We start from the raw sequence: 23,138 nt of genomic DNA, 5'->3' as shown, positions 1-23,138 counted from the left end.
CTACTCACTTAATCTCAGTAACGTCCTGTTATTTGACACTTTCACTCATTGATTAAAGTCATCATGTCTAACTGTGAATAGTACAGGTGCTGGTCAGATAATTAGAATATCATCAAAAAGTTGATTTATTTCAGCAATTCCATTCAAAAAGTGAAACTTGGATATTATATTCATTCCTTACACACAGACTGATATATTTCAAATGTTTATTTCATTTAATTGTGATGATTAAAACTGACAACTAATGAAAATCCCAAATTCAGTATCTCTGAAAATTAGAATATTACTTAAGACCAGTACAAAAAAAGGATTTTTAGAAATGTTGGCCAACTGAAAAGTATGAGCATGTACAGCACTCAATACTTAGTTGGGGCTCCTTTTGCCTGAATTACTGCAGCAATGAGGCATGGCATGGAGTCGATCAGTCTGTGGCACTGCTCGGGTGTTATGAGAGCCCAGGTTGCTCTGATAGTGGCCTTCAGCTCTTCTGCATTGTTGGGTCTGGCATATCGTATCTTCCTCTTCACAATACCCCATAGATTTTCTATAGGGTTAAGTTCAGGCGAGTTTGCTGGCCAATTAAGAACAGGGATACCATGGTCTTTAAACCAGATACTGGTTGCTTTGGCACTGTGTGCAGGTGCCAATTCCAGTTGGAAAATGAAATCTGAATCTCCATAAAGTTGGTCAGCAGCAGGAAGCATGAAGTGCTCTAAAACTTCCTGGTAGACGGCTGCGTTGACCTTGGACCTCAGAAAACACAGTGGACCAACACCAGCAGATGACATGGCACCCCAAACCATCACTGACTGTGGAAACTTTACACTGGACTTCAAGCATTGTGGATTCTATGCCTCTCCTCCCTTCCTCCAGACTCTGGGACCTGATTTCCAAAGGAAATGCAAAATTTACTTTCATCAGAGAACATAACTTTAGACCACTCAGCAGCAGTCCAGTCCTTTTTGTGTTCTGATGCTGTGTCTTGTTCAAGGGTGGATTGACACAAGGAATGCGACAGCTGAAACCCATGTCTTGCATACGTCTGTGCATGGTGGTTCTTGAAGCACTGACTCCAGCTGCAGTCCACTCTTTGTGAATCTCCCCCACATTTTTGAATGGGTTTTGTTTCACAATCCTCTCCAGGGTGCAGTTATCCCTATTGCTTGTACACTTTTTTTCTACCACATCTTTTCCTTCCCTTTGCCTCTCTATTAATGTGCTTGGACACAGAGCTCTGTGAACAGCCAGCCTCTTTAGCAATGACCTTTTGTGTCTTGCCCTCTTTGTGCAAGGTGTCAATGGTTGTCTTTTGGACAGCTGTCAAGTCAGCAGTCTTCCCCATGATTGTGTAGTCTACAGAACTAGACTGAGAGACCATTTAAAGGCCTTTGCAGGTGTTTTGAGTTAATTAGCTGATTAGAGTGTGGCACCCGGTGTCTTCAATATTGAACCTTTTCACAATATTCTAATTTTCTGAGATACTGATTTTGGGGTTTTTCATTAGTTGTCAGTTATAATCATCAAAATTAAAAGGAATGAACACTTGAAATATATCAGTCTGTGTGGAATGAATGTATACATTATCCAAGTTTCACTTTTTGAATGAAATTACTGAAATAAATCAACTTTTGGATGATATTCTAATTATATGACCAGCACCTGTACATTTCTACAATGACATCTGAAACGGGAAAACTATTGATTTTGAATGATGCTGCATCCAAGCCGCTAGGTGTCAGTGTCTATTTTTTTTTTCTACTCATTTGGGACTCTTGTAGCTTCCGTGTCTGTTATCGTCCTTTTCCACCACCTTAGTCATCGTATTGGGAAAATACACTACTTGTATTATTTATTAATTTTTTTGAGCCATATAGAAATAGGCATATTGTTTAATCATTCAAATTTTACAGTTTTGTTTCTATGCAGATCAGTATTGCAAAACACAGTATGCAAAGGCTTTTTCAAAACTGCAAAGCAAACACATACCAAAATGATTCAAACAAATAAATTAATAAATAGAAAGAAGTTAAACAACTCTGCCTCTTCTACATCATGTTTGCATTGCAACACGTGCTGTCCTATGCACAATTTGATTACTTGATTTTCTTGTCCCAACATAGTGTGCATTTTTATCAGTATTAAAAGATTCCTCGTATACAAATTCATAAAGTTATATCCTCAACAACAAATTTATAGTAAATAAAACTAAATAACAGTTTAATCTTGTTTTGTATACAATTTCAAGTTTGTATTGCTCCTAGACTCCTTACACAAGGCCAGTTGCGTGAAACGGCCTTACATTAAAACATTCAGTCACCCATAATCCCCAAGTGTATTTGATTTCATCACTCATTCTTCTAATTTATTTTCTCACGCCACTGTTCTCTGCATCGAAAGTAGGAGGCCTTGAATTTATTAATTATACTATGGTGAAATATCGGACCGCTCAGTTGTGAACGTAATATTACCAGAGATAATTTTATCTACATAACAATCTCCGCGGCTCTATCAAAAGCGACAGCGTTGCGGTCAACTAGCGTGTTACGACAGTAAATTACCGTTTGCCGATACCGTTCAAAAGAATGCGGAGAGCCGTAAACTGACACCTGCCTGTCGCAGAATCACCCTGAATTATCTTCTAAAACATCAATTGAATCGTAATGAACTCCACACATGGTTCATTCCAAAAGGATTCTTTAGTGTTAAACATGTTGAAGATTAGCTGAAATGCTGTCAAATCATTAAGTTACGAGCTGTTTACTCAAAAAAGCAGTTTATTCAGCACACTGAAGCATCCCCTCCACATACATTCGCTAAATCAACGGCCTCTTGTCTCCTCGCCAGTCGCCAGTGTACCGCCACCCAATTTTAAACTAAGCTTGTGGGGATAACCTGGTAGAAGGGCTTAACCTGGTATAAGGTCTCTGATATTACGATTTAAAATTAAGAAATCTCGCCTTAACCGCCAGTACTCATTGCATAATTAATATTCATGAGCTATGCTTCCGCCACAGTGGGATTGGTGGTTCAGTCGTGGGCGGGCTAGACTAGCACAGTCCACAGATTCGGAGCCCTGGCTTTTTTTTCTACACGTATTGATCAACAGGAGTTATTATATCAAAAGAAATGGAGGAAATAAAGCCCGAGGAGACACATGTGGAACAGCATAAAGTGAGTACATGTAAACATTATTCAATCAAACCGCTGCAGTCAATCAGATTTGAGCTTTTCCGCTATATGACTGTATTTCCAGACTGGATTCTATCAGGTCCAGTCGAATACAGATCGATTAAAAGACGTGGTTCGAATAAAACCTGTTGACGTATTGCTGTTACATTTGATGAATGCCTTATTTTCTGTCTGATTAGTGCAGTTTATTGCTCTGCAGAGGTTTACTAACCTAGAAAGGCCTTGTCCACCTCCATTATGTCAATATTTATTTTGAATAAATCCAGACGTTACCAGCTAGATTAGATCATCCGACGGATGTAAACATGTATGGTGACTTTTGATTAATGCTGAAGTTAGTTTGTTTAGTTCTGGATTGTGCTGTGATGTTGTTAGCTAGCAGTTAGCATGTGAAACACACTATTTAATAATTTTCATATGACAACATCATCATCATAATCTGTATAAATGCACACCAGCAGAGGGTGATTCATATGTATGGACAGATACAAGCAGTTAAACATGATAATCTCTATGAACAAATGTCAATAAAATATCACCATATTGCCTGAATGGAAGTTTTCCTTAATAAGATGATAATAAAACTTCAGATTGTTACCCAACGAGTGTCATGCAAATATTTGATTTACAGTTAGCATTAAAGCACTTGATTTATCATTTGAATATTGTTTTTTTAATGGTACATCTCAAATCACATTCAAGTGTGTTTTCTTCTCAGGATGAGGGGAATGAGATCTGTCCAGAAAAAATGGAGGAAGCCAAACTGAAGGCCAAATACCCTCACCTGGGCAATAAACCTGGAGGATCCGATCTGCTCCGGAAAAGACTGCAGAAAGGGGTGCGATTCTTACCATTCATCACCATTTCTTCATTTGTTCTGTGTTTCTCAACTTTTTGTCAGTACTGGGGATAAAAAAAAAACAGGGCTAGCAGTGTCACAGTTCACAGGGCTTTGTCGTTTTACACAGGCACTGTGCACTCAAGTACTGAGAGCCATGTTTGTTACATACTCAGTTCTCGTCGGTTTGAGATCATTAGACTTAGTCATGGCAAGATGGACAGTCTTCTGTCACATGTGGCAGGCTGTTTTAGGAATCAAACATCATCTGCTGTGTTTAGTTTTCATCAAATTGCTTATTTGCACTTTTCCAAAGTTTGTACTGCGATTAATTGGATACTATAATTTCCTCACACAACCTTTCTGAATTCACATGTTCATCAATATGGACATTGTCATCATTTACTCACCATAATGTTGTTCCAAACCCATATGACTGAGTTTCTTTCTTTCCTTCATTGAAAACACAAAAGAAGTGTAGCAGAGTGTCCAAGCTGCTCTTTTCCATACAATGAACGTGAATGGGGACTGATGCTGTCGACCTAAAAAAATGATAACAAAGCATCAATAAGTAGTCCAATATGGCACGCGAAGACACGTTGCACCAGGTTTGATGTCAGTGACATTATTCCTCATTGGTTTTCACACGTCTTCTGGTGCATCCATATCATGTCGGCATAACCTTAATTACAAGTCGAGATTCCAGCTTGTAAAATTGTACAGTAAGTGGTAAACTTGGAATTTTACAAAACTTCAGAATTGACTGTAGTGGTATCATGTAAAAAGACCCAGAATGACATCTGACTCAACAGTTAAAGATAATTGATGAATATTTTAGTTTGACAACTTTTTACTGTAGATATTTTGTTGTTACCTGGAGCTCTGTCTTTGATCTTAAATGTTTTGTAAGAACATTTAGAGGTGAATTAATGTTATGATTAATTATTTTGTTGTAATCAACAACAAAGCCACACATGGTTCCATTTAGCCATTTTGAGTGTTGCCATAAAAACAAATAATTTCCAAGGTCCAAAGATTGTACGTATAGAATTTACATTTTTATGCATTTGGCAGACGCTTTTATCCAAAGCGACTTACAGTGCACTTATTACAGGGACAATCCCCCCGGAGCAACCTGGATTTAAGTGCCTTGCTCAAGGGCCCAACAGTGGCATCTTGGTGGTGCTGGGGCTTGAACCCCCGACCTTCTGGTCAGTAACCCTGAGCCTCAACCACTGAGCCACCACTGCCCCCTATTTGAGTTGATATTTGAGTTGTCATCTTGTAATTACATTAATTCTGACAAGATGTGAATGCAGCATTATTAAGGTGGAACCTGAAACAATGTGATATACTTAAAGGGATAGTTCCCCCAAAAACAAAATTCCTTTCATGATTTTCTCACCTTTAAGCCTTCCCAGATGTGTGTGACTCTCCTTGTTCAGCAGAACCGAAATGAAGATTTTTATAAGTACATTTCAGCTCAGTTTGTTCATACATTGCAAGTATTCGGGTGCCATCAGTCTGATGACTATTTAATGGTCCAAAAGGCAAATTTAGGCAGCATAAAAGTAATCCACACAACTCCAGTTGATCAATTAATGTCTTCTAAAGGAAACCTATAGGTTTGTGTAAAAAAATAAATACAACCTTGAAATTACTGTACATTTAAAAAAAAAAAAAAATGAAATTCACAAGGTTAAACATCGTATAATGTGTAGTTGTAGTGCTTTCAATATAGTAAAGGGTGAATATAATTTATAAATCATTAAGTTTTGTTTTTATTTCATACTGTCCCACCTTTTTGCAATTGGGGTTGTAGATAATGAAAACTTGATTTACTTTAAAAATTGTACAGTGGCTTGTTCGTACGAGAAGTCGGAAGCACACGCTTTGAAAAAAACAGAGAAACGAATGTCATGCGAGAGTTAGATCATTTCAAAAAGTAATCCAGCACTGGCTGGAAGAAGCGGTCGACCGATAGTGGATTTTATCGATACAATGGTTGGCCAGTACCTGCCGATAGTTTTTAAAAATTGATACTGAATTAAAAAAATAACACTCAAAAGTAAAATAGTGCTGAACTTTATTACAAAATAAACAGTACAGACTGAACGATGAAAATGTATTGTAATTTTTATTGAAATACATATATACATATTTAATATAAATTATTAATATATATGAACTAATATCCACATTTTAAAGTCAGCTGATTTTTAAATTGACGTTGTTTCCTTAGTCCACAATAGGGCACAATAAATACATAAACCATACATCACCCTTATATTATTGCATAGAACATTCCTATCTTGGCTGTTAAATAAAAGAGCATTTCATTTTCAACTAATGTGCATAAAATAAAAAGTTTTAGTTGGTCCATATTCTCAAATGTTAAGTGAAAAGTAAAATTGAATAGAGAGTTCACATGGTTTTACACTTGCACTGATTCTCCAGACTCAAGCTTCATAATAACAGTGAAATACCACATTGTTTTTATTCAGTACAGTTGTATGTAGGGTAGCAATATTCACAGATAGCAGTGGTATTTGGCTGAACTCTGTGGTGAAGCGGCTCAGACTATGAGCCCAGGCCAGGGGCTGTTCAAAGAGACTGGAACCCAATGTGAGGATCCGGAGACACTCATTTCTAAATTGAACATCTTTTCTGACAAAGCATTTAAACAACTCTTTGCTTAATCTGAGAAATGCTTATAAGAGAGCAAGACGCAACGGCCAAAGACCTCCACCAACTGTAAGGGGCTGTTCACTCTGAACACTTTTCCAACCATCCATTTGTTTTTCTATGAAATGCATCTTTGTTTTTGTTTATTCAGTGTCTCGTGCAAGAGCGCTGTTTTTTTTTAGATAATGTGTCTAATTATAAAGAATTTTAAAAGCATATTGAGACCCCTACTTTCTATTAATCTGTATTTGTTGCACTGTGTCTAGACGTTTTTAGATCTGAAGTCATCGTATTGCAGTGAGGATAATTTGTTTTACTGAAATCAGATGCGTTAATGTTTATATGCTTCTCTTGGCTGCGTGAAGATATTAATTTGCTTTCTCACATCACTAGCTTCAAATATGCAACAGGTGGCTAATGAATGCATAAACGTGACCAGCTGGATATAAACTAATGTAAATAGATGATAACAATCGTGACATTTAAACATTTGGGTAGGACTTGCGTGTATTTTGCGTGCTTTAATGTTAGCGTCCTCTCAGGCTTGCCAGCAAACATACTGCTGTTCTCTACTAATGCAACATCTAGTCAACAACCCTCACGTGTCAAAACAAACACCAACAAATGCCTCTAGAAGCCGCTTTCTTACTGTGTAACGACGGCAGACCCTTCCCAGCCGCTCCAGCACCGGACACAACGGGGAATAACTATCGGTGTGTATTTTTGCCAATAACCAATAGTTCCAGAAATCTGTTATCGGTACCGTTTATTTTGCAAAACTGATATATCGAAATACCAACCTATCGATTTACTTCAGACGACATTAATTGATCAACTGGAGTCGTGTGGATTACTTTTATGCTGCCTAAATATGACTTTTGGATTGTCAAATAGTCAGCAGCCTGATGGCACCCGTTATCTTGCATTGTTTGGACAAACAGCTGAAATGTGCTCATAACAATCTTCACTTCGGGTCTGCTGAAGAAGGAAAGTCATACACATCTGGGATGGCTTAAAAGTTAATCATGAGAGAATTTTCATTTTGGGTGAACTAACCCTTTAAATGAACGCAAACACAATTACAATTTCAGAACTTCAGTGGGGGGCGCGATTATCCGCGATTAACTAATTCAATTTTGGTTTGTTTTTCACAATGCTATCGAATGGGTTCAGAAGACTTGGAATTTAGTGCACGAGTCGTATGGACTCCTTTAAGGTACTTTTTATGCTGTAATTATTTGCCCTTTTTGGTCCCTGGTCACTATATGCTTTTATTGTATGGAGAAAAAAAACAGCTATATGATGAGTAAATGATGATAGAATTTCATTTTGGGTGAACTATGCCTTTTATATACCACGACGACTCTCTTTCTGTTTGAGCAGTTTTTCATTCGGTAGCTTGAATATTTTTTTGGTATATTTACATTGTAACAAAATCTAATGGTTTACTGTGGAACTGACTGAGGGGCTGTTCAGACTGAACGTGTTCTTGTGCAAAATAAAACATAGATGCAGCAGATTGAATGGGACAGAACGTAAGCGTCTTGAGACAAGATTTTAAAAGTTGCAGTTCTTGTAACTTAAACTATAAACATTGTTAACAGTGTAAACGTTTTTAACAACATCTAAAGGCCAAAGTATACTTTGTTTGTCTGCATTGCGGATTGCTTCGTGCAGAGTATGCATGATGCAAAATTAGTTGTCAGCATATTCTGCGGATTTTCCACGTGCGGCCCAGATTTTCTCGACTCGCGAACAGTCCTCGTTTGTGCGCATCGTTGGTGCATGCGCCTGCTGTTGACTGCACTAAAAGAGTATCACAAAGCAGCCATAGTGTGCATGCGTCAAACGCGCTCTTATTCGCTTGTGATAAGATGCATGGATTGACGTCTCAGACGTGGAGGCAACTGAGATTCGTTCTCTGCCACCCGGATTGAGGTGAGTCACTACGCCACCACGAGGATTTAGAGCGCATTGGGAATTGGGCATTCCAAATTGGGGAGAAAGAAGAAAAAGAGCATAGTTTGAAATGGCAATGCGGTAACCGGGAGAGATGCGATACAGAACGCAGAAAATGTCAGTATACCTGGGCCTTAAGAATATTTCCGAGGCAGTAGGGATCCTTAAGACCTAAAAATGCTAGATGCAGCACAACAACTAGTACAGAACGGAGTAGAAGTCGACCGATACCGGATTTTCCCGATGTGATAACTAAGGTGGAGGAAAAGGATGCAAGTTTTTAATTCGATTTAAATAATTTTTTAAAAATGACTATACTATAATTTGGCACAGACATAGAGAATCCAAAATGAATAAAATCCCAGATTGAGTTTACTGCTCAACCAAAATTCAGAGTTATAATGTGGGACTTTAAAAACGTAAAAAAGCACAAAACACACAAGGGACTATTATTTTGAAATTATGGAGACTTGGCTCCAATACAATGCTCCATATTTAAGTATTTACAAAGAATAGAATAACTAATGGCAACTATCTGAATTGATTTTTGTTGATAACTGATATATTGGTCTACTTCTACCGTTAACAAAAACGGATTGTTCCAAAAAGCAACTACCGGCACTGATGAATCTGTAAAACCGATACATCAGTCTACCACTAATCTTAAGACATGATTAAGTTGAAATTCTTTTAAATTGAAATGGTATCTAAACAAATGTGGTGCTCTTTCATTAGATGCAAAAACAAAATGCTAAATGCGGTGCAACAGTCAAATACATTCATCTTGCAAATGTTTGCATTAAAAAAATGGTAAAACAGCAGTGCAGACACACAGAAAAATGTGCAGCAAAAGCTCTATCTTCCATGTAAATCAAAGTTTTTGTCCATGTATCTGTTCCTGTTGTGTTGTGCCGGATATTCTTGCCCATTCTGAAATCTCATTGGTCAAAAATCCTGATCCACATAACTGCATATTTAAAATGAAATGTTACAGTTAGCAAGTAACACATTTATTGCGCCACAGTTCACTGATGCCAAAAACCTTTCCCTCGATTTGCTTTCTTTTCCAGCCAAAGTACTTTGACTCGGGCGACTACAACATGGCGAAGGCCAAGATCAAGAACAAGCAGCTTCCCACAGCACAGACGGAGAAGGCGGAGATCACCGGAGACCATATCCCCACCCCCCAGGACTTGCCGCAGAGAAAACCCTCTCTGGTGGCCAGCAAACTGGCCGGCTGATATGTGCTGCTGGCCTTCACTCCCACTTCCTCTCTCGTCATCCACATTTCTCTCTGATCCTGCATTCCTGACCCTGTCCTGTCCTCTCTTCTTTTACCTCCACATGAATATACACTGAATTGTCAAGGGTTGTAGATGTTACAGAGCTGTACTGAACTGCTGTACTGTGAGATGGGTCGCTCCTGGCACTATAGGGGTGAAGTTCTCTAAGGCCTTCTGATATTTTTGAAGTGTTGTAGTATGTAGTTGGAAGTGTACATATTTGCTCGTGAGTGAGGGCAACCAACATTTTAGAAGTTGTTTACATTTTAATTGGAACCATTCCTGAATTATCCACTGCTTAAAGGAATAGTTCACAGAAAAAAAGAATGAAAAATTGTGTCGTCATTTACTCACCCTCAGAATTAATACTTTTATTGCATAATCATGTGGGTTCAGAAGTCACATGGACACCTACAGCCCCAGTCCCATTCACTTTCATTATATGAAAAAGAGTAGCCTGGACATTCTTTAAAACATCTCATTTTGTGTTCCACAGAAGAATACAGGTTTGAAACATCACAAGGCTTATCCTCTTTTTAGTAATGACAGAATTTTTATTTTTTTTATGTGAACTGTCCCTTTAATTATGGAGTTGCGTGCTTGAATTGATAATGAACTGAACGTAATCTCTGATAATGTTGTTGATCTGCACCCTGCTTCTTTCATGAGAATTCTCTTTTCTTTTCATAATCTTTCAGCTTTTAAGTGGAGGACCCTCATTTGGTCATGTTTGAGATCATGTAACGCAGATCTCTGAGGCTGCTGTCAGATTGCCTTGTATCATAGTGCTTAAGGCCTTATATTATAATGATGTAGTGCCAGTGCACAGTTCTAGATCACCACACATTTATTTCATATGTGACTTCTCGTGTCTGGCTGTAGATGACAGACAGCGAGGAAGCCTCTCCAGTCTCTGATGTACACTAAACTCCATGAGATCTGTATCTTGTCTTCTATGCAGAGGATGAAGGCAGTTGTCTGTCGGTTCCTCACGCCACATCGACGCACTACAGCACAATGTCCACGGTCTGCATGAGCATAAACTGTGGTTGCTTTTGAGCATTTTGACTTGTAAATAAAATAGTTTTGCAAACCTTCTGTGCCTATGAGTGTTTTTCTATTAGCAAAATAAACAATGCAAGTTTAAATGGTCACAGTCAGTTTGCAAATTGTTTCATAAGCATCCTCTCTATGTGTTGAAAATTTGAAGAAGTTTTTGGTCCAATAATTAGAACCTCTGTTGTGTCAGAATTGAGTAGAAGGACATTTCTGGCCCTCCAATCTTTAATTTCATTGATACACTCTGCTAATTTGGAGAATTGTGAAATTTCATCAGGTTTAGAAGAAATTTAAAGTTGGGTATCGTCAGCATAACAGTGGAAACTTATTCCACGATTCCTGATTATATCGCCTAGGAGAAGAGCATATAAGTAGAAAATAAGAGGCCCTAAAACGGATTCCTGTGGCACTCCATACTTTTGACAATTCCTTGTTTACCCATACAAAGTGGTAGCAGTCTGATAAAAAAGGACCTGAACCATGCTAATGCAAGTCCACTAATGTCAAAATAATTCTCAAGCCTATTCAATAGGCACTTCTTTTAAGAGCTTAGTTGGTATTGGATCTAACTGGCATGTTGTGGCTTTTGATTTTTTGATAAGATTTGTTAGCTCTTCATGACTATGACAGTGAAGGATTGAAGTTGACCATGAGTGAAATTACGAGATACTGTTTTCTGAGGTGCTGTGACAGTTGACTCTGAATAAACAACTAGGATTGTTGTGGTTATTTTCTATGAGTTTGCTCAAACATGCTATAGCTACAGACACTATCCTTCCATGCATCGCGAAATACCTCTAATTTTGTATTTGTTCCAGTTGTGCTCTCTTGAGAGCATGATTGTGATCATTGTACCACGGTGCAGGACTTTTTTTCTTTAATTTTCTTTAAACGAAGGGGGGTGACACTATCAAGAGTTCTAGAGAATACTGTATTTCTATTTTTTGTTATTACATCATGTTCCTCTAGACTTTTTGGCTTACTGAGTATGTGAGACAATTCTGGAAGATTATTGGTGAAGCTATCTTTAGTGGTCGAAAGAATTGTTCTATGTGAACGATAGCATGGTGTAGTTTGAGTGACATTAGCTGATTGCAGCAAACAAGATACGAGGTAATGATTAGAGATGCCATCGCTCTGTGGTAAAATTTCTATATTATCATCATCTGTCTACATTTTTGCCCATGTTCCTTTTTTGTCAGCTTTTTTTTTGTTGTTGCCAGAAATCATATATAATAATTGACACAAATAAATGAATTGATGCTAAAATGAGCTAATGCAACACAATTCTTTAGCATTCAGTTTCAATTTAATTTCATTGTGTATAATCCATGTTCACTTAATCCAGTTGTGTTGGGACTATGTGAATATTATTTGTTGCATCAATGTATTGCTGAAACTGGGCAGGGAATTTCCAGTTTAAAGCATATTTTGCATAGAACTGGATTAGAAGAGTGATATTTTAATGTATTTATACGCTAAATGAAAATGTTTTATTTGTGTTTACAGTTTCTCAATCGCTTTGGCTCAATTCTTGAATGAGAATAATACTTGTTTTCAAAACATTAGGTTCAAATCTCTGGACAATAAGTTTCTTGTTCACACCAGATGCGAATTTCTTATTCATTTAATCAAATTTTTCGTGTTTTGGCACATGTGTGCAAAAGAGTACAATTGTCTACAATTTGCACAATAACTAAATGCACATGGCTTGCTGATCAAAACTGATGAGTTTTTACTCAGTGAAACTGACATACTATCAACTTCTAAACATACTTTCATCATGTGAACCATCACATGCAAAATGATCCATTCAGTGATCAAAATCTGTCAGTCATACACATATGTTCCATAAATATCTATGCCATGGAAAGTTTGTGATGTCTTCTAAATCTCTGGCCAGATCAACAAGAGTGTCAGGATGTTCACCAAGAAGATGGGAACTTATAGCGTTACATACTGTGAGGAGGTACAAATTATTGTTTTTTTCAGAACTATTTTTTTGCGGGGGGTTTTTTGCTTGGCAGTTTTCTATATATGAATTTACATGTAAGAAATGTAAAATGTAAAAAATGGATATGAAATTTCTGTTGTAACACATTACTACAAAAATAAATGTACTCTATACATAAAAATTTGCATATCCTTTTTCTGTGTACTACAGTATTGTACAGTTTTGACTTTTCCCCAGTGAACTTTTACCTACTGTTGAAATTGTTATCTAAAAGGCTCAGTGTGATTCACAATAGCATTCAGCTAGAAAAAACTGACAGTCTTGTATATTAAAGTGAGCACTCAGTCAACAAAAAAGTAGAATAAAAATGAAATTTGTATATAACAAACATTTCCAGGGTTGACTGCCACTGTGAAAAATCATCTAAACATTTTGACCAGTATGACGAGTATGACATGATGACAAAAACACTTTTCATTTCACGGGATTGGCCAATTTACTGACACAATAACTAGGTTTTGAAGCATGAATTACATGTTTTGGGTGAGTTACTATATTTTGCAGACATGCAATAGAGTTGTGACAATTGCACTTACAGTTTAGAGAATGTTAAGACTGTTTAAAAAATGAGCTAAAGTGACTGAGAAAATTGTAATGTTCTGTTATTTTGTGATTTATCAAGTGATTTCTGTCATGTTACATTTTTTTTATGCTACCATTGAAAAATCAGTGTGTATTGCTTTTCTCAAGAGGTTCATACTGAGGGATCATCAGTATAATGACTGATTTGGGATCTGTAAACTCTTTTTTACACACACTCTCTCTCTCTCTCTCTCTCTCTCACACACACACACACACACACACACACACACACACACACACACACACACACACACACACACACACACACACACACACACACACACACACACATACACATACATACAAAACACACTCTGACATCCATACCAACACACCCACAAAATTTTAGCTGCATCATTTATTCAGTTGGCCTGAGATTTTCTTCAAAAATAATGACAAATGGTTTTCATTTATCACTTAATGCCATACAAAGTCCAGTAAACATATAAAAAAAAGCTAAATCCACATTCGCCTGTAAAACAGTACCAATTCTCCTGGATACACCTGGACATAGTTTTTCTTGGTTGTTGGCAAATTGGATGTTCCAATATATATATATATCATGCTAATGTGTTTGTTTGCAAGCTAGCAACATGCTGCAAGGGTTAATATAGTTATTTGAACAGATCAAATTAAAGTTAGGTTAACTCAGTTAATTTAGATTTTCGCTACACAAAGTAATTGATTAGAGCCCACATTTCAGTTTAAAATCAAAGAAACACATTTTCATTGTGTGGAACGGATGTCAATATTTCTTGTGTGAAAATAATTTATATCAATTGAAAAATTAATTAATTAAATTTAAAATACGTAATTAGGTGTATTTAGGATACATAAAATGAAATTAGGCTTAGCAAGACAATGTAGTCAGCCATTTAAAAAAAAATATATATAAAAAATGTAATTTCCATCAGTGTTATTTCCACCACAGAATTGTATTAAACACAATACAGAATTTCATATGTGCTGAAAATGACACTGAATCTTAGAAAAAAAGACAAAAATGTCTGGTGTTGTCCAGCAGAGCGCACTCTTGCGTCATTATTTGTGTCGGTCATGGCAACCGCGTTTTCATTGACTCATTCTCTGCATCGATCGCTCCCAGAACGAACAGAAAGACACGCCAAAAACACGGACACGTTCATGAGGAATGAACCGAGGCACACGGCCGGCCTCTCTGCATTCATGACATCCCTTTAAACGCGTTTCATACGAGTGATTTGAATGTTCCGGATCGCGCGGATGTTCAGTTGACTGTGATTGCAGAAACACTGTGCGACCATCATCATGGCTGCGTCTGAATTATACACAAAGGTAAAGTCATTGACATACTCAGTATCTGACATCAAATGTTAAGTGACTGTTATTCAAAGTTAATGTAATACAAGGTTGTTGTTGGCTTTGGGTTTATGTTGACAATATTTTCCTCTGATCATTTAAACCAATTCATCATGAATGCTTTTGTTATATTTTTATATATGTCCCAACCTTTCCTAGATGTGCTTTATATGGTTTTTCTGTTGTGTAGAGAGATGTATGTTAGGTTATAATGCAATTTGCCCTTAAGTTGACCATCTTATTGTGGAAGGCAAAAGAGACAGTATTTATGTACATGTAGCTAAATATAAATCTTGCATTGCTGGTCATATATTGTAGATGGTGCATGTAAAGATGCTTTAGCTGGACATTGATGATAGTCAAACACCTTTGACAGCCATAGAAACAGCAGGTAGAGGTTTTCAAAGGCCTGTGATGTATTGATATGGGTCGCTGTGTGTGTTGATGACTGACCGCAGTGAGCCAGTGGGATGCGGGCGGTGCTGATGCGAGCATCACTGCCTTATTGAGATGATGCGAGCATCTCTAACATCACAACCATGCAGGCAGTGATGCTCGCATCAGCACCACACATCTTCCAGCTTGTTTGTTTTCTTCCACTGCGGCCTGTAAGCCTTTATGCACACATCTAAGGTGTGTCTCCTTGGTAAAAATTTTGGAATATTGTTGCTTAGCAGCAGAGGCATGACATCATCACTTATGTAGTTGATGTCTGAGATGACAAATGGCTGGCCGGTTTTACTGAAGAGAGAGAGTGTGTGAGAGAGAGAGAGGTGGGGGGAGGCCACCCATCCCCCATGATGCAGCTGTCTTCTTGTAAGTACACTGACAGACCCCTTTGAAAGCTGCAAGAGCAAAGCACAGTTATTTAGATTCAGGCCTTAAGCAAGGACCACAATGGTTATGGAAAACCATTTGAGTTCAAGTCATTTTTAGTAGACTTTTAGAGGGGTCAACTCAACCTCAGGTTTTGTTTTTTGAATATTTCTGACACCCAGACATTTTAGGGCTGAAAATGTATATGTTAATCAGTTCAGCATCTTTTGTTTTTGAACCTTTAATGATTCATAACAGAGCTTTGCAGACCAATCCAAAAATAGAGGTCAGAGGTCGACCGATAGTGGATTTTGCCGATCGGCCAATGGTTTTTCAAATTGATTTATAGTATAGACAAATAGTCCAAAATGAATACAATCTCAGATACAGTTTTCTGTTCAAAATCCCCCAAATATCTAATGAAGATATTGTACGTAACATGGGACTTTTAAGTATAAACAAACCCAAAACACTCTGAGGACTCTTATTTTGAAATTACTAAATGATGAAAAAACTATCGGCATCAACAGATTTTTGCTGATAACCGATAGTTCCACAAAGCAACTATCAGCACCGATTAATCGGTCAAACCGATATATCGGTCTACCTATAATAGAGATATTGCACTAACTAATGTGTCACGTGATTTGCTTATTCTAAATAAATGTATTTTTGGACTCTCAAATATTGAGATTTTGACATTGTTTTTATTTTAATCAATGAAGGTACATTTCTAGTTCCAACATTATTTGCACTTCAGACTTTTGTTTTGTTGGACAATAAAAATGTCATATCCTGTGACCCAAATTGGGTTTTTGGCTATTGAAAATGGGTAAAATGTAACAATTTTCAGATGGAGCCACTTGGATTGAACCATTTAGGGCCTTAAAATTGAAGATACAAAAAGGAAAGTTTGTTCTGAAATGGTCAGAATGATCAGAATCTAAATTGATACAAAGATATCTTTAATACTTCTGGAGTTTTTAGGCTTTGGAAAATCAATACAAAAAGTTTTTATTTTTAAATATTTGGACACCTTTGGGATATAATGCAACAAGGGCTGCTGAAGTCAACTGAATTAAGAAATAGACCTAATTATCTCTGTATAAAAATAAAATAAAAATGCTGCTAAAGTAATTTTTTATACCTGTAATTTTGCACCAATTGTCATTTTGACCACCCTATACAAAATAATGGATTACTAACAGTACTTACAGTAAATAATGATCCATGGCATTTCGTATTTTGGCATCATTTATCCTCATTAATGTATACTTTTCTTCAGAAATTATTTGCAAAATGAAAAATTACCACCTAGGGAATTTCAGAATTTTAGTTGATTTGTCATGGATTAACTCAGTTTGCATGTAATAAGCTTTTATATTATAAGTGTAGTTTGGTTGTATACAGTGGTTGACTGGGTTTTCCAATGGCCGATATGTTATCTTGAGAACAAAGTGGCAGATATACAGTATAGGCAACATTATACAAATTAATGATGGCAAATGAGACAAATTGTGGACTTAACAAACATTTCTTTTTAGTGGTTGACCGATATGGGTTTTATAATGACCGATGTCAGTCGTCTAGACAGCATGGTGGCTGATTATTCTAAAACCACTTATGAAAATGCAGTTTTTTTTTTTGCTGTCTTTTCTAATTTGATATAGTATTTTCATTACAAATTATATAATTTTTAGAGATGTCAAAAATACCGGGACATCGGTAACAAGTTGATTCTTAAATAAAAAAAGTGCAGATGTCGCGACTGTGGCGGATGTCGTGACAATATTATGTCAACATTGCTGAAATAAAAGAAGCACTTATTTTAAACACTATTTATTTTAAAATTTGAAAAAATAAATGTTTGGGGACTTACACAAGATCACAACAAAACCTGGCCAAGAAGAAAGTGTTTTTGCGTTCGTTTCGGTGGTGCGTAACAGCTCGCCTGGGCAAACTTTAAGGAAAACTTGTCATCAGTACTGTAGTTGTGACCTGAAGCTTCACCTACTACTTTATGTTTTTCAGTCAGTATGCATGAAAACACTGGCGTGCAAGACCATCTTGTGTGATGTTTTTTGATGAATTAGTCTCAAAAAGGAATCAAATCTACTCAAATACTCTCAAGTGCCCATTCACTCGTGTGTCATCTGCAGTGAAAACCATTCACACATCTGCACAAAGATAAGCCTCTATAATCATTCTTTTGTCTTTATTCTGCACATTAACACTCTTTTTTACACCAATCTTTGCAGTAGTATCAGTGTCATCGTAAATTAAAATGACAGTGTAACCGGCACATATAATGGCCACATGTAGCGTGTTAGCGCATTAGCGTCATGAACTCAATGTAAACAAATTAAAGATTTTCTACTGCATTTATATTATTTAAATCATCAAGTGGTTAAAACTAGGGTTGTGCCGATGGACGATATCATCGTCCATCGTGATGGCTGACCAACATCACGATGTAGAGCCACCATCGTGATGCCACGCCCCCTTTTGCAAGTCTTGCTAGTATAACTCACTAATCCTAGTCTCTTCTATAGTTAACCTAAAAACTTTGCAGGGATTTCTCTGTAAATTAAATTGAGAATATAACTAATGCATATATGCTATTTTAAATACTGTAGTATATGCCAGAGACGTGACGTGTTAGTCTGTGAAAATACCGTGTCAGGCAGGCTGCACAAATATTGATCTTGACATTGTTAGCTTCTCCTTTTTTTTACATGTCTTACACTGTACATTTAGATTAAAATATTTTATGTCGTAGGCTACAAGAAAATAGCCTTAATTAATTATTAGTAGTTGTAGTGTCTCAGAAAATCTTGCTCATTGTCACATTGTCAAATGCTCTTGTATACACTGAAGCGGCAGTTTAAGATAAACCCAGACCAGCGAACGTCAAATAACTTTTGTCTGGTTAATACTTTTAAAGAAAAATTTCCTTGGCCATAAATCCATAATGTCAAATCAAATGAAAGAAACAAGGTGAATATGAATAACACACATTTATTAAAACATAGAAGAACAACAAATAAAGAACAAGAAAACGGGAACAACACTCAGACCGAAACTCGGCATTAACATTTCACTTATAATTAGCAGCACAATTAACTTCAGCACAGGCTACAAAATAAATTATGTTATTGAAATATTGTAAAGTGGTCATATGAACTACACAAATGAACGTTTAAAAAATAATATGCAAAATCAAATAGCTCCAGAACGGATGGCTGAAAAATGCGTAAAGAAGTCTAATATATTTCACCATAGACCATGTTTAAATTTCGATGTTTCTGGCCAGAAATACCAACATATTCACTTTATCTGGTTTTAATAAGCTGCGGATTGGAGTAACTACACTACCCGCTGTGCTGAAGACCCGCTCTGATGGAGTACTGGTAGCACATATGCACAGATATTTCCGTGCTAATCTTGCCATGAACGGAAACCTTTTGTCGTTCGTTTTCCACCAAGTAAGCGGGTCCTCTTCCCCATCAATGGCCATTTCCTGCAGGTACATGGTCATTTCTGCCTCGACCTTTTGCTCATCAGTGAGTAAAATAACGAAATCATAGTTTTTAAGTGGAAAATAGTATTTATGTAAAGAGATATATTGAAATATAAAACTCTTCTTAAGTGAAAGCTAAAAAAAAAAAATGCTTCACGTGTCGTGCAACCTACTGATAAAGCGCCGATGAGTCATTAGTTGGGTTAGTAAAATAACGGAATTATAATTTTTCATATAATTTTTGAAAATTACCGCCCCACCGAAGATATCATCATCCATCGCGATGTTTTACTGTCAACATCGTCAACTGCCAATTTAGGGGACATCGCCCAACCCTAGTTAAAACTACTTTTTTCGGATCTCATGTGAATTCTACTCAAAGAATAAGGCATAAAGTCATTGATATCACATTAGTTTAGGTTTTATGTGTAGCATCCTCATATTTAAATGTACTTCTAAACGCATCCCACAGTAGTGTGGTGGGTGTCTGAATTTTCAGGAACAGTATGCTGTTACTTGGCTGTTTAGAAGAATGAAGAAGAACTTCTCCGGAAGTATAGCTAAAAATGTAGCTAAAAGAAGTGTGCCACGAGGACCCTGGTGAAAAAAGGAGTGTGAAATGTTGAGTGTGAAATGTTGGACACTTCATGCGGTGTTCATGCTTGCTGTATGTAGTGGAAGAGGTGGAGTTACCTGGCTTCATTACTGGTCTGACTAAACAATTTAAAATAATGGATAATGTCGCAATTAGCAAAACTTAAGTAAAGAGCACCTTACAAATGTACGTTTATTGTTTCCCATCTCCCCACCATGTGTGAATTTGTACATTGTTTGAGATACAAGTGTTGAACTCAAGTTGGCTAACATGCTAAAGCTAGCAGCAAAACATTGCTTGCACTTGAAACAGCAAATGCTTCCATAAATTTTTTTTTTTATGTTTTCAATTTGGGACGATACTACACTTTGAAAATGCATGCACCTCATGGCTGAGTGCATATATTGTAAGTTCATTGTGTATTGTGTGAGATTTGGGACACAGCTTGGGTCACAGTGAGGCATTTAAAATGGAAGTGAATGGGGGCCAATCCTTAAACATTAAAATTCTCACCCTACATTGTTTTTCTCATTAATATCAGTTTCAGAATTAAACGGGCTGAAAATGCCATTTCATGTTTACTTTAAAGGTCAAGCAAAGGTCATTATAGTGTCAAATTGCTAAATTATATGACATTTTACAAACGTTTACTAAACACTCCCCCTGATGTCTGCTATTGATCAGGATGTTGTTTGTAAGACTTCTCTTGTATGAGAGACCTCTGTCCTAGCTGAATAATCCTCTCCTGTGAAAAAGAATGACTTTGCTTGTGTTAGTTTTCCATTTATAAGGAGAATTCCCCAACACTTTTCTACTTTTAGTAAATGGATGTTTTTTGGGGTGCTGTGATGAGTATACTGTATATTAATGACCTGGCTGTTTTTTTAAAAGGTTATCTGGGAGAATAATTTATTATTTTGTTTTGCCTACTACTGATTGACAACATGTGCACTGCATTACTAGGAGGTAAATGAGCACATTATTGCTGTACACAAGGTCCCTGCTGTATATCTGCCACGGCTGCTCAATGTTGCATCTGCATGTGGGATCCGTTGGTGGTTCACATGCAAGTTTTAAACAAAGAATTAGAGTTTTTTTTTATACTTGTTTTGCAGAATGATGCCATTTTAAAAACTCTTCACTTCATGCTCATGTGACACTTGAAGGGTTTGACTGTTTGAGAACAGCTTTCGGGAACAGACAACAACATACTCTGCTGACTAGAGCATCTACCAGTTGGAAGACCGTCTCCCAGATGCAGTTATCAATATTTATCTGTCTGGGATCAGGGATCCAATCAGATGTATTGAATGCTGCCTAGCGTGTTTCAATGCTCGGGCAGAAGTGGGACAGATGTAATTTTTCTACCCTTTAGTAGATATAGAGCAGTGTGTGCTTTAAACATGAACCAGGAATTGGATTTTATGTTCGTTCAAGTAAGTACTGGAGTTAATATCCTTTTGCCTGTTTGGATCATATGCAATTTCACCATACTTCCCCTTAAATTGATACATTTTTGTCAGTAGATTTGCTGTTTTTGTAGACACAGATTGTTACTAAAAATGTTAGTAACAACTAAAAGTTGTGTAACTTGTTTATTTTTCAAAACCAGATATTGAAATAGAATATTGAATGATGATTATTTTGATATTTTCTCAAAGAGGGACTAACTATTCTCTTGTCGTTAATATTAGATTAATGCCTTGTTATTTAAAACAAATTTGATTGGACTTACTGAAAATGGGCCAATTCTTTCATTGTGCCTGCTTTTGGTGTTGATCGTCATTTAGGGATGTAATGGTTCAGATTTCAAATTTTTTGGTGTGTATCAGGGTTCTGTGATCATGTAAATACTTTGTATAACACAATATACTGTACACTCCGAGTTCACTAAAGAACCTTAACTTGTATTGAATCCGAAAGAGTCCCTTAATCCACCAAAGGTGCACACATATTTAATGGCGGTAATCTCAATACAGTGAAGTATTGCCCTTATAATCCTGGCTGATATAACTTTATTTATAAGCATGATTCAGTGTAAACAGATTAATGAATCGTGTAATGATTATGCTGATTAGGCAGACACGCCGCTCAGTGACCTGGATAAAATGTGTTGTGATCTCATATTATTGGACTTTATGATCCGTGTGAGCATGTCTCCATTTAATTGAAATAGATTTAATCTTGCATCATTACGTTTTGATGAGATCCTCTCTTGGCTGCACTCATTCACCAGGACGTTTAAGATTGTGAGTCAGAATGCCCCTTTATTCTTTTCCGTTTGCACTGCAAAACTATTTTTTAAGCAGTATTTTAGTCTTATTTTCCAGTAAAAATATCTAAAGATCATAAAACCAAGACACATTTACTTGAGAAGCAAAATTCTGTATGAGAAAAAGACGTAGCGTTGGGAACCGAAAATTAGAAACCGACTGTATGATTTTCATGACTTTTGGTTCCGTTAACGGTTTTCAAACGTGTATTCTTCCACTGATGCAGACAAAACACTATATTAAAATACTCAGACACTCCTGAATCTACAGGGCGACCAGTGTAGTCCGATTCCCAAATTAATGACTCATGAGCCAGTTCATTTGAATCTACAGCATGAAACGCACAGCGCGACCAGTGTAGCAGGATTCCCAAACGAATGACTCTTATGAATGATCTTTGTTTAATCTACAACATGAAACATACAGCGCAACCAGTGTAGCAGGATTCCCAAACGAATGACTCTTACGAGTCATCTTTGTTTAATCTACAACGTGAAACGCACAGCGCAACCAGTGTATCAGGATTCCCAAACGAATGACTCTTACGAGTCATTTTTGTTTAATCTACAGCATGAAATGCACAGCGCGACCAGTGAAGCATGATTCCCAAACGAATAATTCTTATGAGTCATCTTTGTTTAATCTACAACATGAAACGTACAACGTGACCAGTGTAGCATGATTCCCAAACGAATGACTCTTATTAGCCAGTTCTTTTTAATAAATCAAAGACTGAATCACAATTATATCTTAATCAAAAAGTCTGTGTAAACACACCTTTTGCACACATCTGTTCTGTTAAATATATTAAATGATCTCATAATTTAATAAAAAGATGCAGAGGACAGTAAATCAAATAAGAAAGGCATCAAAAGTACTTAAAGTATCAGCAATGGAAACGTCAAGGAATTGGAGTTGTTCAATTCCTTTTGAATCTCATCCCTTGTTTTCAGAGTACAGGTGAAACTCGAAAAATTAGAATATCGT

The 23,138-nt window shown here is 36.8% G+C and overlaps 2 protein-coding genes across 2 annotated transcripts in view; both read left to right on the top strand.

Annotated features, from left to right (window-relative positions):
* Window positions 1–3,024: 3,024 nt before the first annotated feature.
* On the top strand, window positions 3,025–13,090 carry LOC127661209 (cAMP-regulated phosphoprotein 19-like). The gene is made up of 3 exons (XM_052151817.1): window positions 3,025–3,171; window positions 3,908–4,027; window positions 9,742–13,090. The coding sequence occupies exons 1-3, from the start codon at window positions 3,127–3,129 to the stop codon at window positions 9,910–9,912; spliced, it is 336 nt and encodes a 111-aa protein (XP_052007777.1). The 5' UTR covers window positions 3,025–3,126; the 3' UTR covers window positions 9,913–13,090.
* Window positions 13,091–14,815: 1,725 nt separating this feature from the next.
* LOC127661204 (unconventional myosin-Va-like) overlaps window positions 14,816–23,138 on the top strand; it is a 146,808-nt gene continuing 138,485 nt past the window's right edge. Inside the window, exon 1 of the mRNA XM_052151811.1 lies at window positions 14,816–14,923. Within this exon, the coding sequence (XP_052007771.1) occupies window positions 14,897–14,923 (27 nt within the window). The 5' untranslated portion in view covers window positions 14,816–14,896. The remainder of the gene's footprint in view (window positions 14,924–23,138) is intronic.

This window comes from Xyrauchen texanus, chromosome 21 (genome assembly GCF_025860055.1).
Source record: "Xyrauchen texanus isolate HMW12.3.18 chromosome 21, RBS_HiC_50CHRs, whole genome shotgun sequence".
NCBI lineage: Eukaryota > Metazoa > Chordata > Actinopteri > Cypriniformes > Catostomidae > Xyrauchen > Xyrauchen texanus.
This window is presented reverse-complemented; position numbering and strand designations above follow the sequence as displayed.

Excerpts from the sequence above, each read along its gene's own strand:
- LOC127661209 (XM_052151817.1), top strand. The coding sequence starts at position 3,127 with ATGGAGGAAATAAAGCCCGAGGAGACACATGTGGAACAGCATAAA. Across the intron at positions 3,172-3,907 it reads CACATGTGGAACAGCATAAA|GATGAGGGGAATGAGATCTG; the intron begins GTGAGTACATGT and ends TTTTCTTCTCAG. Across the intron at positions 4,028-9,741 it reads GGAAAAGACTGCAGAAAGGG|CCAAAGTACTTTGACTCGGG; the intron begins GTGCGATTCTTA and ends TTTCTTTTCCAG.